Source organism: Chiloscyllium plagiosum, chromosome 30 (genome assembly GCF_004010195.1).
Source record: "Chiloscyllium plagiosum isolate BGI_BamShark_2017 chromosome 30, ASM401019v2, whole genome shotgun sequence".
In the NCBI taxonomy this organism is placed as follows: Eukaryota; Metazoa; Chordata; class Chondrichthyes; order Orectolobiformes; family Hemiscylliidae; genus Chiloscyllium; species Chiloscyllium plagiosum.
Genome location: NC_057739.1, coordinates 36,528,115 through 36,541,710, shown reverse-complemented (window position 1 = coordinate 36,541,710; position 13,596 = coordinate 36,528,115). Strand labels below are relative to the sequence as shown.

General features: G+C 40.9%; 1 protein-coding gene across 1 annotated transcript in view; it reads right to left on the bottom strand.

Moving 5' to 3' along the window:
- Positions 1 to 13,596, bottom strand: part of LOC122564918 (SH2 domain-containing protein 3C-like) — a 47,744-nt gene that overhangs the window by 18,996 nt on the left and 15,152 nt on the right. Inside the window, exon 2 of the mRNA XM_043720389.1 lies at positions 7,114 to 7,242. Within this exon, the coding sequence (XP_043576324.1) occupies positions 7,114 to 7,242 (129 nt within the window). The remainder of the gene's footprint in view (positions 1 to 7,113; positions 7,243 to 13,596) is intronic.

The window sequence follows — 13,596 nt, the reverse complement described above, 5'->3', positions numbered from 1 at the left end:
TCGTCACGCTTGTCAGTAGTAATAAGTCCAAGGGTGGATAGCTTGCTTTATGCCACAGTGAGACAGTAGCACCACACCTACAGTGATGGCCATTTCAAAATACGAGGGTGGGTGGGTAGTACTCCTACTCAAGGTAGTCTGCTATTACTCAGCGCTGTCATGATACTATTGTGAAATCTGTACACAATCCAGGGGCTGGCTCACAGTCAGTTGTCCACTTTGAGTAGTCATGTTCATGGGATATGTCCATCTACAGACAAAGGAGTTAGCATTGGTCAATCCCGTAGGTCTATCCGAAGCAGTCAGGAGAATTGCATGTTGTCTGTCAGGGAGCGACAGCAGTCCAGGGTCTGTCTATCAAAGCTGGTCATTGGCCAGGAGATTACTCAAATGTGTCGATCCCTACATTGATGTATTGAAAGGGGAATGGGGGTTATCAGGGAATGGGGATTGGTGCCAAAGACTATAGATCTATGGCAATAGGCAGTGGGAGCATTCAAGTTGAGGGAGGGGGGAGCATAAGCATCTGTTAAGGTGGGGAAAAGTGCAATGAAGGGGGAAAAGTAAAGGTACAAAGAGAGTAAACAGTACAGAATGGGAAAACATGGAAGGCTAAGGGGGAGAGTGGGACCACAAAGGGCATCTTTAAAGTATAATGTTGGGGCTCAGGGGATGTATGTAGGGGAGGGATGAGTGGAAATGGGCTGTTCAGGAAATGCAAAGTAAAAGGGCACATGGAAGAATCCAGGTAGAGAATGCAAGCTGCATTCTCTGCCATCACTCGCCATTTTTTAGAAGCAGCTTGCAACTCATAAAACCTGGAACAGTGTCCAGGAGCACTGGGGGATGTCAGTGTCAGTTTGATGGTTTAAATGGCAGGCCCCACTTCTGCTGGACAGGAGGACATCAAAGGAGCAAACTGCACTTGCAAAACGTAGCTGCACTTCACTTGCAATCATTTCATTGAAATGCACACGTTCTGCATTTGGGGGGGGGAGGTGGGGGGTCAAATGCTGGTCATAGGTGATGTCCATCATGTCACTGGTCCTTGCAAATTGCACACAAAGATCTCAATGAACGCACCACCAACTTCAAAAGAGGCAGATACTGGCCACAAAAACACATTACTAATCAGACTTTCAACAGCACTGTGGTGCACAGAACTGATCCCCTCTACGTTCACTCTGAGTATAATGATAAACCCGACTGTATGTAATAATAACTTCCATGGTTGATGTGGGGCTGGGGTGGGAAGTGTTCAGAGTGCATGGAACAATCCCAAGAGATTGTTCTGAGTTGCTCACTTATTCAATGCAGCCCCTCCGCCAAGTAGGTGGCTTTCCCAAAGAGCCTTGAAAACTCCATAAGTGACCCTCATCTTCAGGATGTAGCATTTCTTATGGTTATAGAGAAGTGTGTGCCACCATTATCTGTAGGGTTTGCCAGCACTGAACCTTCTCTGTGCTAAGTACCTGTTATGTTCTGTTCCCTATGTTCCCAACATAGGTTCCTGCCAGCAGGAGCCATGGGCCCAGCCATTGTGTGATGTTGGTCGTCATGGCTGCCTTGCTAAGAAGGTGAAGGCAGATGCAAGAGGTGGGTGGAGCTATAGGGAATGTCAGGATGTGTTGGTTGACAGGAGGACCAGAGTCTTTCATCTTTAAATCTATTTCCTCATGATGCAGTTTTGATGCAGGCTGCATATGTCCTGGGACACTATAATGGAATTGTACCGCTGCTAGATCAGGAGCTGAGACCTACAGGAAGGGGAGGCATCCTTTCCCAGGAGCTGTGACGGTGACAGTGGCTTTAAACCTTTATGCAACTGGCTGCTTCCAGGGTGTATTGGGCAACCTGTGTGAGATCTCTCAGTTGTACACCTACAAATACATGAGGACAGTGACTGGTGCCTTCTGTGCAAAATCAGACAGGTCCATTTTGCTTCCCCATCATGAGGTCAGTGCTGCAATCTGGGCAGTAGGATTTGGAAATTATGGCATTCCACAGGTGCAGATGCCATCAACTGCACACATTAACACTGAGAGAGCGTGCAGAGTTCATCAATAGGAAGGCCTTCCATTCCATTAATGAGCAGATTTCAATTCTTGGAGTTGTGTACCCACTAACCTGGCAACTGCCCACAATCCTTACATCCCAGAGATGCCTTGTGTACCTGTTGCATTTGAGGGTTCAGATACTTTACAAGGCTGCTCCCTGGGGGGGAAATGGCCTACCCACTGCAACCATGGCTGATGACACCACTATGCAGCTCCCCTGTCTGTTGTGAGAACAAATACAATGATGCCTTATTTAGACTATGACCATGATGGAGTTGACGATAGGGCTGCTTGGAACAGTCATAGGCGGGACCTGCAATATATTCCAAATAGAGTGTGCCACATCATCCTGGAATGCTGTGCTCTCCATAACTGAAGCAGGCAACAAGAATGATGGGTTGGACACTGAGAAATTGGAGAGCAGAAGCTGTCTTCTGAGGAAGAGGACAAAGACATTAAGCTACAGGAAGTTCTCTTTGTGCATGATAGTGCTCAGCTGCATCAGGTACTAACATGTCAGACAGGACTTGACTAACATCCAGTTCCAGTAGATGTGGCTGACAATTGCGTACTGTAAAATAGTCTTTGGTCGTCATGCCAGCATTTCACTTGCACTGTGGGGGAAAACTGCAGATTCTGTTAATTTTGCTTCAGTTCACTTTAGATGAAGAAAAGCTCATCTCTGTCCAAATGCTTGCCGGTCTCTGACAGTATCCCACTGGATAAATGATAAGATGCTGGTCTGCAATGGGAATCAGGGACAGAGTAGTGGTGACATGGAGAGGTTAGTAGAATGGGATGTGGCTAACGACAAGTAAGCTATGTGACTAGTTGGTTAAACAGTGACAGGGGCAAGAAAATGGAGCTGCATGTGCCAGAAACTCTCAACTGTGCCAGTTACGTGCTATGAGCAGCATTTGCTGGGGCTGTTTTACCAGTGAGAGTCAAATCTACAATGCCAGTGCTTTGTCAAGTATTCAGCCAGGGTTTAAAGATTGTGCTGGCTCCCGAAGTGTCAGTCTATTCCAAGAGATCCGATGAGTTGTGAGTTCCTTCAGTGGTGAGTGTAGAATCGGGCTAGCATCGGACTTCAGGGGAATCATAGATGCATAGTGGATAGTTAAACAGGTAAATTTGGGATGCTGTGTGCTGTGATGAGAAACCTCACTAGGCCTCATAGAGAGAAACCTTCCATGAAACACAACAAAATTGACGCTTAGCCAAAACTTGTAAGATTCAGCCATCATGGCTCTCCATGTGGTAGCGAGTCATACAAATTTGGGAAGTCTCACATTTCACCTGCACTTTATGCTGTGCTACCATCGGCCTTAATATCTGTACATCAGGAGTTGGGGAAAATCAGCCAGCATTTCTGCTCCTGATCACTGTCCAGCAACCTCTCATTATAAAGCATGTTTGTGATCATACAGCTTTCCTAAACAAGAAATGGAACAATGCCAGAATGGTACACTAGATGGTTGAGACTGACACATTGTTGGAGCAGAATAGAAGGTGCTTTATTGAGCTGTACCTGACCTGTCAGCATTCATCACTAATGCAGGTACCTAAAGAAACAGTTTGTTCCACCATTTTGCATCTCGCCTGGATGGCCACAGAATTCATAGAAAAACAAGCATATAATGAAGGATTATAGTTGAAGAAACTGAGAAGTTAACTGCATGTTTGGCTGTCAGCTGTGCCTCAGACGCGCCACTCTGTGGTGTATATTTATGTCAGTAATGCACACAGCAGTAAAAATGTCAAACTATTTTCATGCAGGGGAAAAGCAGAAAATCTATTGCAGTTGTTTACTCGGCTTTTAGGTGACTATCTCTCTTGATCGCTCAATTCATATTCATAGAAGTACTCAAGGGAGCTATCACCTTGACATTTCAATTTGTTTTTGAATCTGATTCATTTCCGGTAACTGACTTTTGTTTTCCTTGTCAAATGCTTTACCTTGAAAGCACTAACTGAATCATGGAAATTTTGAGAACAGGAACTACACCTAAAAATTATGCCATCTCAGTGTATAAATGTCAGACAAATTCTCTTACATTCTTTGGCTTCAGGAGATAGTAACCAATTTACTCTAATTATAAAATAGTGGCCAGAAGAATATTGTTATAAACTGTGGAGCATCTTTACAAATCACAAGATAATTACTGAGGAAGATGACAATTAGATCCATCATAACTTACCAATCCACAGAAACCCTCTTGTTCTATCATTTCAACACTACCAGTTGTTCCCTCAACTTCTAAAGCTTTCACCTGCTCTGCTCTATTTGAAACTCCACTCTTTTTATAAATAATTTGTGTATGAAAGAAAGATCTTTTTATAAATAACTTATGTATGAAAGAAAAATCTTTATCAGTCTTGATATCAAATTTCTCCTTTTCCTAGTTTGAAACTGTATCCTTTTCTCATATTTGTCAAATTTATCATAATTTTCTAAAATTACCTTTATCATACCCTGAATAATCTTGTACCTATTTCATTAAGATCACTTCTCAAATGCTTCCTTTTAAACTTAAAGGGCCAAAGGTCCTCCACTCTTCCGTTATGACTTAAGACCCTGACATTCAGGATTAGTCTTGTATTTTTCCTTCACAACTCCATTACTTCATTGTTCTTCCCCATATCTCAGAGTTGGAATCTGATCAAAGCACAATAAAAGGTAAAGTTGCCATAGTCCTACCGGATCATGGGCTCTCTCTCATTAGAGAGAGAGTGATGATTGGTGGTGGTTTATGCTGAGGCTCACTATATATCTGCTTCTCTTTCCTACTGGCTGTAGAAAAGAAAATCCAATTGCTCAAGCCTAAGGATGCGAATCTTCAACAACTGCATTATCTGTACTGATACCAAAATCCTTGAAGGAAAAAGTTGAAAAGGAGAGTCTTTAATGGTAGCCTCAGCCAGAATTGACTCCATGCTGTTGGTATCACTCTGCATCACAAATCAGCTGTCCAGCCATCTATGCTAATTGACCCCCAAAAGCATAATAATGTTTATGCAAAGGTTCTCTCAGGTGTTCTTTAGTGTGCGTAATATCCTTCAATATCTCATTGACTTTGTTGACTACTGGTTTATACTGGTTATACTAAGGCACCATGGTCTCTTTCAACTTCATTTTAGTTATTCCAACCAGGTAGCTGCATGTTTCCTACATTACAACAGTAATTATACTTCAAAAAGTATTTCATTGGTAAAGCACTTTAAGATATTCAGTGGTCATGAAAAGCACTATTTAAATGCAAATCTTTTTTTCATTCCTTCCTAATAATATGCAAGTACAATAGTTTGCATTTTCCTATTTTAATTTTTGTCCATTTAAATTTTATTAAATCACAAACATACATAAATATATACATTTAAATTTTTTTTCTGTTTTTTTTGGCAATCACTCATTAATGAGTAAGATCATCCACCTAGGAAATTCCATGTCACTGGTCATGAACTCTGAGGGTCCTTGTGTGGCTGATGAGCCCAATCCTAGAGCAAGTGTTTCCAGAATGTGAGATTTGTCCTTGGCCTTGAGTCTGCTGACATTCCTTTTTCAGGTTTCTTTTCCATAATTCCTCGTCAATAAGTGAACTTGAAGAATTGCGTCCCTTCATACAGGAATTTCCGTCCAAGTCAGTTTCTTCTGAGCAAGGATATAGATGTCTAGGTTGCATTTCTTAAGGAAAGCTTTTAGGGAGTCTTTGAAGCACTTCTCAATCCTCCTCCTGTTCAACTACCTTCCTTAGATTTGCTTTGGCAGTCAGAACTCGGGCATCCTAAGCATGTGGCTAGGACAATGGAATTGGTTATAGATAATCATGGCCTTGATGATGGTGCTCTTGGCTTCTTTACATTTGCTAATGTCAGTATGCCTGAACTCCTCGCTGATGCAGAGAATCTGCCTCCACAGTGTTGATGGTACTTCTCCAAGGCCTTGAAATGGCATCTATATGTAGTCCAAGTTTTAAACTATATATAGAAGAATCGGAAGGATGACTTCCATTTACTCAAGGATTTTGGCATCAATACACATGACACAGTTGTTGAAGATTCTTATCCTTAGGCTTGAGCAATTGTATTTTCTTTTTTAAAGCCAGTAGGAAAGAGAAGCAGATTTGTTTTCCTCTTTTTTGATGATGGTGCCCTTCCAATTCCCTTGCATCTTTTGCTGAATGTTTGTGCTGAAGTGCAACTCCAGTATCTTGCCTAATGCAATACTGTGGAAGCCTATACAATATTTACAAGCCCTGTGGACTTAACATAAAATCTAGACATATATCCTAAAGAGGACTGAGTACATAGACTGGAGAAATAAATTTTCAACTATTGAAGAGTCAAAATATTTTGACAGAATTGTAAAGGCTGTTTAGTGTAGAAAGTGCTGATTCCAGTCGGTCAGCACACAGTACTTGCCACATAAATATCCAGGCCCAAATACTTGGGTTTTCAAATATTTGCATTTTAGCTAAATGTCTGCCGCAGTGTAAACCAAGTTGCCAGCATTAAGCCACTCATGCATTTCAGAGCTGGCCAAAAGAATTTCCAGGCAAAATGTTAAAATTAAATGCCAATGAATGCTGTCATCTAATTGTTTTCTGACATTCACAAAAGCTAGAAACTCTGCTATTTTTTTGGCTGTCATCTTTGGCATCTTAACTCTCTACCAACCACCTTTTCCCCCCCGGGGGAGCCTGAACTCATGAGTGTTTGGCAGCTGTCTAAAAGGGATTGGAGATATAGAGGAAGGAGCATGATTTCTACACTAAGGTATAAACTGACAAAACTATATAATTCAACTTTAAAACATACAACAATGACAACACATTGGGGAAGCTACTGAAATTATATTTTGCAAAATGTTCTGTTTGATAACTATGCTGAATACTATATTCTTTGATATAATACTCTCCAGCATACATAACATCCTTTGTTATAATAATTTCCAACATACCCTGCACTGTAATATAAAAGAAAAGGCTTAGAGTTCTCTTCTCTTCTTCATGAATACAAAAATAATATGAAGTGTCATTTCTTCAATAATACTTACCTCCCGTGGGATGCGTCCATGGTACCAGGCGTGACTCCGCAGGTCTGTGGTACTCAGTTTCAGCTCCTCCTCCAACTCTTTGTGCAGTTTTTCAGGGCTGGAATCCAGGATGTATTTGTCTTTTGAAAACTGCAGGAGATAAGAGAAACGAGATGCTAGTAAAATCAATAATTTGTAGTCTCTGAATTATGCTCTGTTTATTGACTGCAATTTGTTTTCAATGCCCATCACCCAGTTCTGATCTGTAGTATCTGTTGGCTTTACCAAATTCTACAATCAGTCTATAAATCATAATATCCCTGACTTGGAATCGTGTTGCTGTTCCTTCACTGTTGTTGGATCAAAAACCTGGAACCTTTTTCCTAACAACACTGTCAGAATACCCCATGAACAGTAACAATTCAAGAAGACAGCTCACAACCACCTTGTTAATAGCATTTCAGGATGGGCAATAAATTCTTGCAAAGCTGGTGGCACTCATATTCAAGAATGAGTTAAAAACAAGTTTTGAATCCTGCTTTGACAAAGTCTATATCTACTTGAAACAATTCCCTAAAATGAACAGATATTACTGACATTTTGGGCTCCCTGTATTTCAAATGATCAGCCATTCACAAGTAAGACCATAAGTAATAGGAACTCAGAGAAAGTATACTCAGCCTGACAGAGAGAAATCCTCCATGACGTTTGTCAGTTTTTGATAAGTTTCAGACTAATACACAGAACACTTTGGCTTTCCAATAGCTAATCCATTGAGAATACATTCCAATGGAGACAATTCAGGAGGTGCAGAACATTTCCACACAAACTCTGTCACTCAGACAACAGGAGTTTGGGGGCTGGTTTATGCTTCACTATAAACTCAGAGAGTAATCTAGGTCAACAACTAACATTAATATAGATAATAAAACATGCAATGGTGCAAAATAGTTCCTGAAGGTAAATATTCTCCATTATCTGGCTCCATTAGTCATAAAAAGCGATGTTTAAACTTAAATTTATTTTTACCTGCAGTATCAAATGTAATTAAGAAAAATACCAAGAAAAAAATTATCAATGGGAGTTACTTCCCTCTAATTTAGGAAATTAAATAAATACAATAGGTCTTCTCTGCATTCGTCTTTCTGGGAAAAAGTGTGTAACATCAAAGTGTATCAAAAGATATTTACTCCGGTTGCTGGAACAGAAGGAGTTACAGACATCCTTTGTCATATCCTTGCTCATGGTGCTGTGAAGAGTAATCTCCAGTGTCGGAAAGGCTTTTTAAATCCAACAAGAGTGTGCTGAAGGAGCAGTCTAAGTTTCAGACTTGTACAAAAGGATGTGTTTTATAAAGGGAGTGTGGTGTGTCTGCTGTTTTTACAATGAGGGGTATTATAAGGAAAATACGTTATACTGAAGTGTGCATTACATAAATGGGATCACAGTATAACCAGGACCTCATAAATGTATTGAATCAGAATTTCTCTGAAATTAGCTGATCAGTGTTTGCGGTGACGGCATTAATTTTTATTTATCTCATTCACCTGCTGCAACCTGATTTACTAGCTGACCCAGGACAGTTTGCCTTTGATTCTGTTGAATGAATATGATGTATTCTGTTGTGGTGTTGAGCTCTGAAGAAGAGTTACTGGACCCAAAACATTAACCTCTGATTTCTCTCCACAGATGCAACCAGACCTGCTGAACTTTTTCAGCAATTTCTGAATTCTGATTTTTGATTTTGATTTCCAGCAACTGCAGTTCTTTTGTTTTATGATCCCCAGAACTGTTTCTGTGGCTGCAAATACGCAGCCCACAGGACAAATCCAGGTCAACTGGTGATGTAATGTTTTATCTTTACCCAGCTCTCCTGCTAGTCATGATTTCCAGGAGACGGGTGAGATCCGATCATCAGGCTCCTGTTAGCAGCCAGATCAGATGTTCAGGAGGGTGGAGAAAGAATAGGCTGAAAATTGGTATGAAGAAATGATAAATGAATAAAGGGTTGAATGATCAAGTGAAAGAGAAAAAGCCTTGAAGAGATTACAGACTATGGTACACCAAGGAAAGAAGTAAAAAAAGGAGTGAAATGAAAGGGGCTCAGAGATGGTCAGAAGTACTGAGGCTACAACTATTGCAGCCAAGTCTTTCACTTCACATCAACACTACATTTGTTGTGTAGTCAGCAAGTGAGGCAAAGTACAATCCCTCCGAGGAAGCATCATCACTCCAGTTTACTGTAGATCTCTGTCAGGCACTCCTACCAGATTTACTACAGCTGTATAACCAGCTCAAGTGGCTCATCACAGAATCACAAAATAGTTACAGCACAGAAAGAGACCACTTGGCCATAATGTCTGCACCAAATGAACAATTCACCAAGTGACACCTTCCTGCCTTCTCCCCCTAACCTTGCATGATTTTCACCTTTGGATATTATTCCAATTTCCTTGTGAGTGCCTTGACTGAACCTGACTCCACCATAGTCTCAGATAGCATACACCAAATCTTAACCACTTGCTGTGTAAAAACGTTTTTCCTCACGTCACCTTTGCTTCTTTAATTTGCTTCTAACTATGTTGAATTTGCATCCTCTTATTCCTGATCCTTCCACAGGTGGAACAGTTTCTCCCTATCTACTCTGTCCAGACCTCTCATGATTTTGAATACCTCTTTTCAGCCTTCTTTTCTCTGAAGAAAATAATCCAGTCCTAACTTGTCCAATCTATGTATGGTGCTGAAGTTTTTCATACCTGGAACTATTCTTGTGAATCTTAACTGCACTCTCTCTAATGTTTCCCTAAACTATAGCATCCAGAACTGGATGCAGTACTCCAGTTGGGGCCAAACCAGTGTTTATTATATATGTTTGACATCACCTCTTTATTCTTGAATTTTATGCCTCTACTTATAAAGCCAAGGAGATTGAATGTTTTATTAACCACACTCAAAAACTGTCCTGTGCCCAAGTCTCTTTATTGCTGTATCTCTTCTACCAATGCTGTATCCCGTATTTTATATTTGCCTCTTTGTGTTCTTTATATCAAAACGAATCACTTCACACTTTTTCTGCATTGAATTTTAGCTCCCATTACTCTACCTTTGTCTATGTCCATTACACTAACTTGTCAATGTTCTACACCATCTTTATCACTTTTGAATGAGGAGTGAAGAAAATAGGCAAAACCTGGGGCAGGATGAGGAATCAGATTTAAAATTCTTTGAACTGGCTACACTGGTGGCATGGTGATTCAGTGGTTAGCACTGCTGCCTCACAGCGCCAGGGACCCAGGTTCGATTCAAGCCTCAAATGACTGTCTGTGTGGAGTTTGCACATTCTCCCCGAGTCTGCGTGGGTTTCCTCCCACAGTCCAAAGATGTACAGGTCAGATGAATTGGCCATGCTAAGTTGCCCATAGTGTTAGGTGCATTAGTCAGAGGGAAATGGGTCTGGGTGGGTTACTCTTCGGAGAGTCGGTATGTACTGGTTGGGCTGAAGGGCCTGTTCCCACACTGTAAGGAATCTAATCTTATCCTTCAGTTGAAATATCATCCACACCACAAAAACTGAGACCATGCAGTCAATTATTTCTATGCCAGAATCAGACCGAGTTAAGGAAATAGGCCCTGAAATTAGGCTACATACAATGTAAAGTGTAGGATACCCAGAACTAATGTCAAAGCAGCTATGTCAATTTTAAAATTCTTATCTTCTTGTTCAAATTCCACCATGACCTCACACCTTCCCATATCTGTGACCTCTCCCACAGTTTTCCAAGAACTCCGCATTCCTGCAAATCTGACGTTTAATGCATACTCCACTTCCTTCAGCCCACTATTAGTGACTGCACCTTCAGCCATCTGGATCCAAATCTCTGGAATTCCCATCCTAAACTTCACTGCCTCCAGCTCTCTTTCCAGTTTGAAGGTGCTGCTTCTTTGGACAAGATTTTTGTCACCTGTCCTAATATCTCATTCTTTGGTTCAGTCTCCTCTGATTCTGTCTGATTACATTCTGTGAAGTAGCATTGGACATTTTAAGTATATCAAGTGCACTATGTAATTGTATACAGTATTGCCTCGTTAAAATCTAATCTACCCAGCAACCTTATAACAGAGAAATGTGCAAGGCGATACCTGGGGGAGCTTGGTGTCATTAGTCTGGATTGCGAACAATGCAGAAGTACCTGATATTGTATGTGGTTTTCAAGGCTTTGGGATTCCCCCATTTGCATTGTGAGGGCAGATGCTTCAATAAAAGGCAAATACATAGCTACATCTTCTGTGAATTCTGAGGCTCAGCTCTGAAATTCTGAGATCATGGACTGATGTTTCATCATGTATACTGTATCCTATCATAAAATCAAGACTTTGGACAGCTGAGCATTGTGCAAGATTGATCCAAAGCTGGTATTAGTGTAAACTGAGCAAATGGAAGCTGTTCTGTGTCTTAAAGTTCGTCCGTGGGGAAATGGACTATTATCTTAGTTTTATTATGGCATTTGTATCACACTTTACAAAGCTGAACAGCTGGATACCAGACCTGTGCTTGGCCTGTTGAATGTATTATTTGTTATGCGGAGTTCCCTCTAAGGCAACTGATTCGTCATTAGTGACATGTTCTGTGCGCCTGTACAACAGGGCTGAACTGTGACCCTTGAACCTCAAACAACAAATTAAGTAATGTCCCTTGCAACCCTTTTTGAATGGTGCAGTTTGAATGGATCAGCGTCTAATACGTCCCTGCTAATAAAATCCATCCCCTTGAACCCAGTTACACATTTTAGTATTCCGGAGTGTTTAATTGTATACTCTAATTAATTGCTTATCAGTTAGCTTTTCCCATTGCTCTTCAAGATCAGGAGGAAGACAAAACAATAGCCAATTCCTGATAATTACATGTCCCAGTTAATGATGAGTGTTTTCAATTCAGCCATTCATTACCATATAAAACAGTCCTAATTCATACCCACTAGAAACATGTGGGATGTGGGAACAGCGCCTGTCTCAGTTAAGTGTGTGGAGGAATGTTGTTCTCTCATTATCACCCCACATATTCCTTAAAAGTATATTTAACAGCAAGCAAACACCTTCTACAGCATGCTGGAGATAGTATAGAGAAATTACTTGTATTTGTACAGCATATTTCACAACCTCATCAAGTGCCAAAATGCTTTGCAGCCAATTATGTACTTTTGAAGCGTAGTCACTTATGTGGGTAAATGAGGCAGCCAATTTGTGCACAGCCAGGTCCCCCCCAAACAACCATGAAACAATGACCTGATTATCTGTTTTTAACTGATGTTTCTTGGGGAATAAATATTGGCAAAGACAATTGGAAGAATGCCAGGCTGAAAGAATGGACAATAAGCAATTCCTCAGGGCTGAGGGATAGGTTGGACTAAAGAAAATGTAAGTGCCCAATGGGAAGGGACAGAGAACTAAGCAATGTCTTAGTGGGAAACATAATGGGGGCTGAAGGTCACTTGACAAGGGGGAGGAATAGAGATGGACTGATCACATACTGGGAGACTTTCCAAAGACTATGCCATCTTTTCCTACAAATAAGTCATTTTATCAGCTAGGATCCCCTAGAATCCTACTCTCTTTTTCAAGAAGACAAATATATCCTTTGGAGGAAGAACTTAGAGATGAGATTGAGTGGTGGCAGGAGAGAGTGATAAATATTTGTAATGGTGTAATGGTGCTGTGTTCATATAAAATCTAAAATATCTTCCATGCCTCAACTGCTCTCCCATAGACTGCAGGATAGCAATTAGGACCATTAGTCAACCTAAACATCATGCCGTTTATCAAGTAAGGCACATTTTAAAAACAAGTGCAATCCATCAGTTTATGAGTGATTTTTACATTGCTCCTTTTTCATCTTGGCAGCAGCAATATATATTTTAATAGACACTCAGTATAAATTAAGAGAATAGGTGCGGCTGCAAGTGCTTTAACAAGACATATTCTTTGTGTTTGATGCTGCTCTGAATATTAATCAAGCTGAATGAATAAGATGAGGTTTTACTAATACTCAGGCACCTGACACAGCCTGGGTTCATGCAGCTCTCTCCATCCCTCCCCTCCCCCGTCACTCTGTGCCTAGGAGGCTGCAGAAGGATGAGGTAATGTCTGGTTCCGTTGCGTCTCTACACAATGCGTTTCACCGCAAGCCTTCAGCTTTGTCCCCGCATAACACAGCTCACCTTCACCACCCCCAGCAGTATGCAGCGATATAAAGATGGCAAGCAGAAAAAAAATGCTGTGATTGCTTCAATAAATTAGAGCAGAGAGGGAGTAAGAGGCGCTAAGACAGAGTGGCTGATTCTTGGTTTGCAATAATATTAAATTATGGAAATTGACGAATTTGTTGCCGTGGTAGAAATGGACTAATCCACGTGTGTGTGTGTGTTTTATATGTATGAATGTGTGAGAGAAAGAGATGCACTCGGAGTAAGAAATATCGACAGTGGCAGGAAGTTACTGTAATGCAAT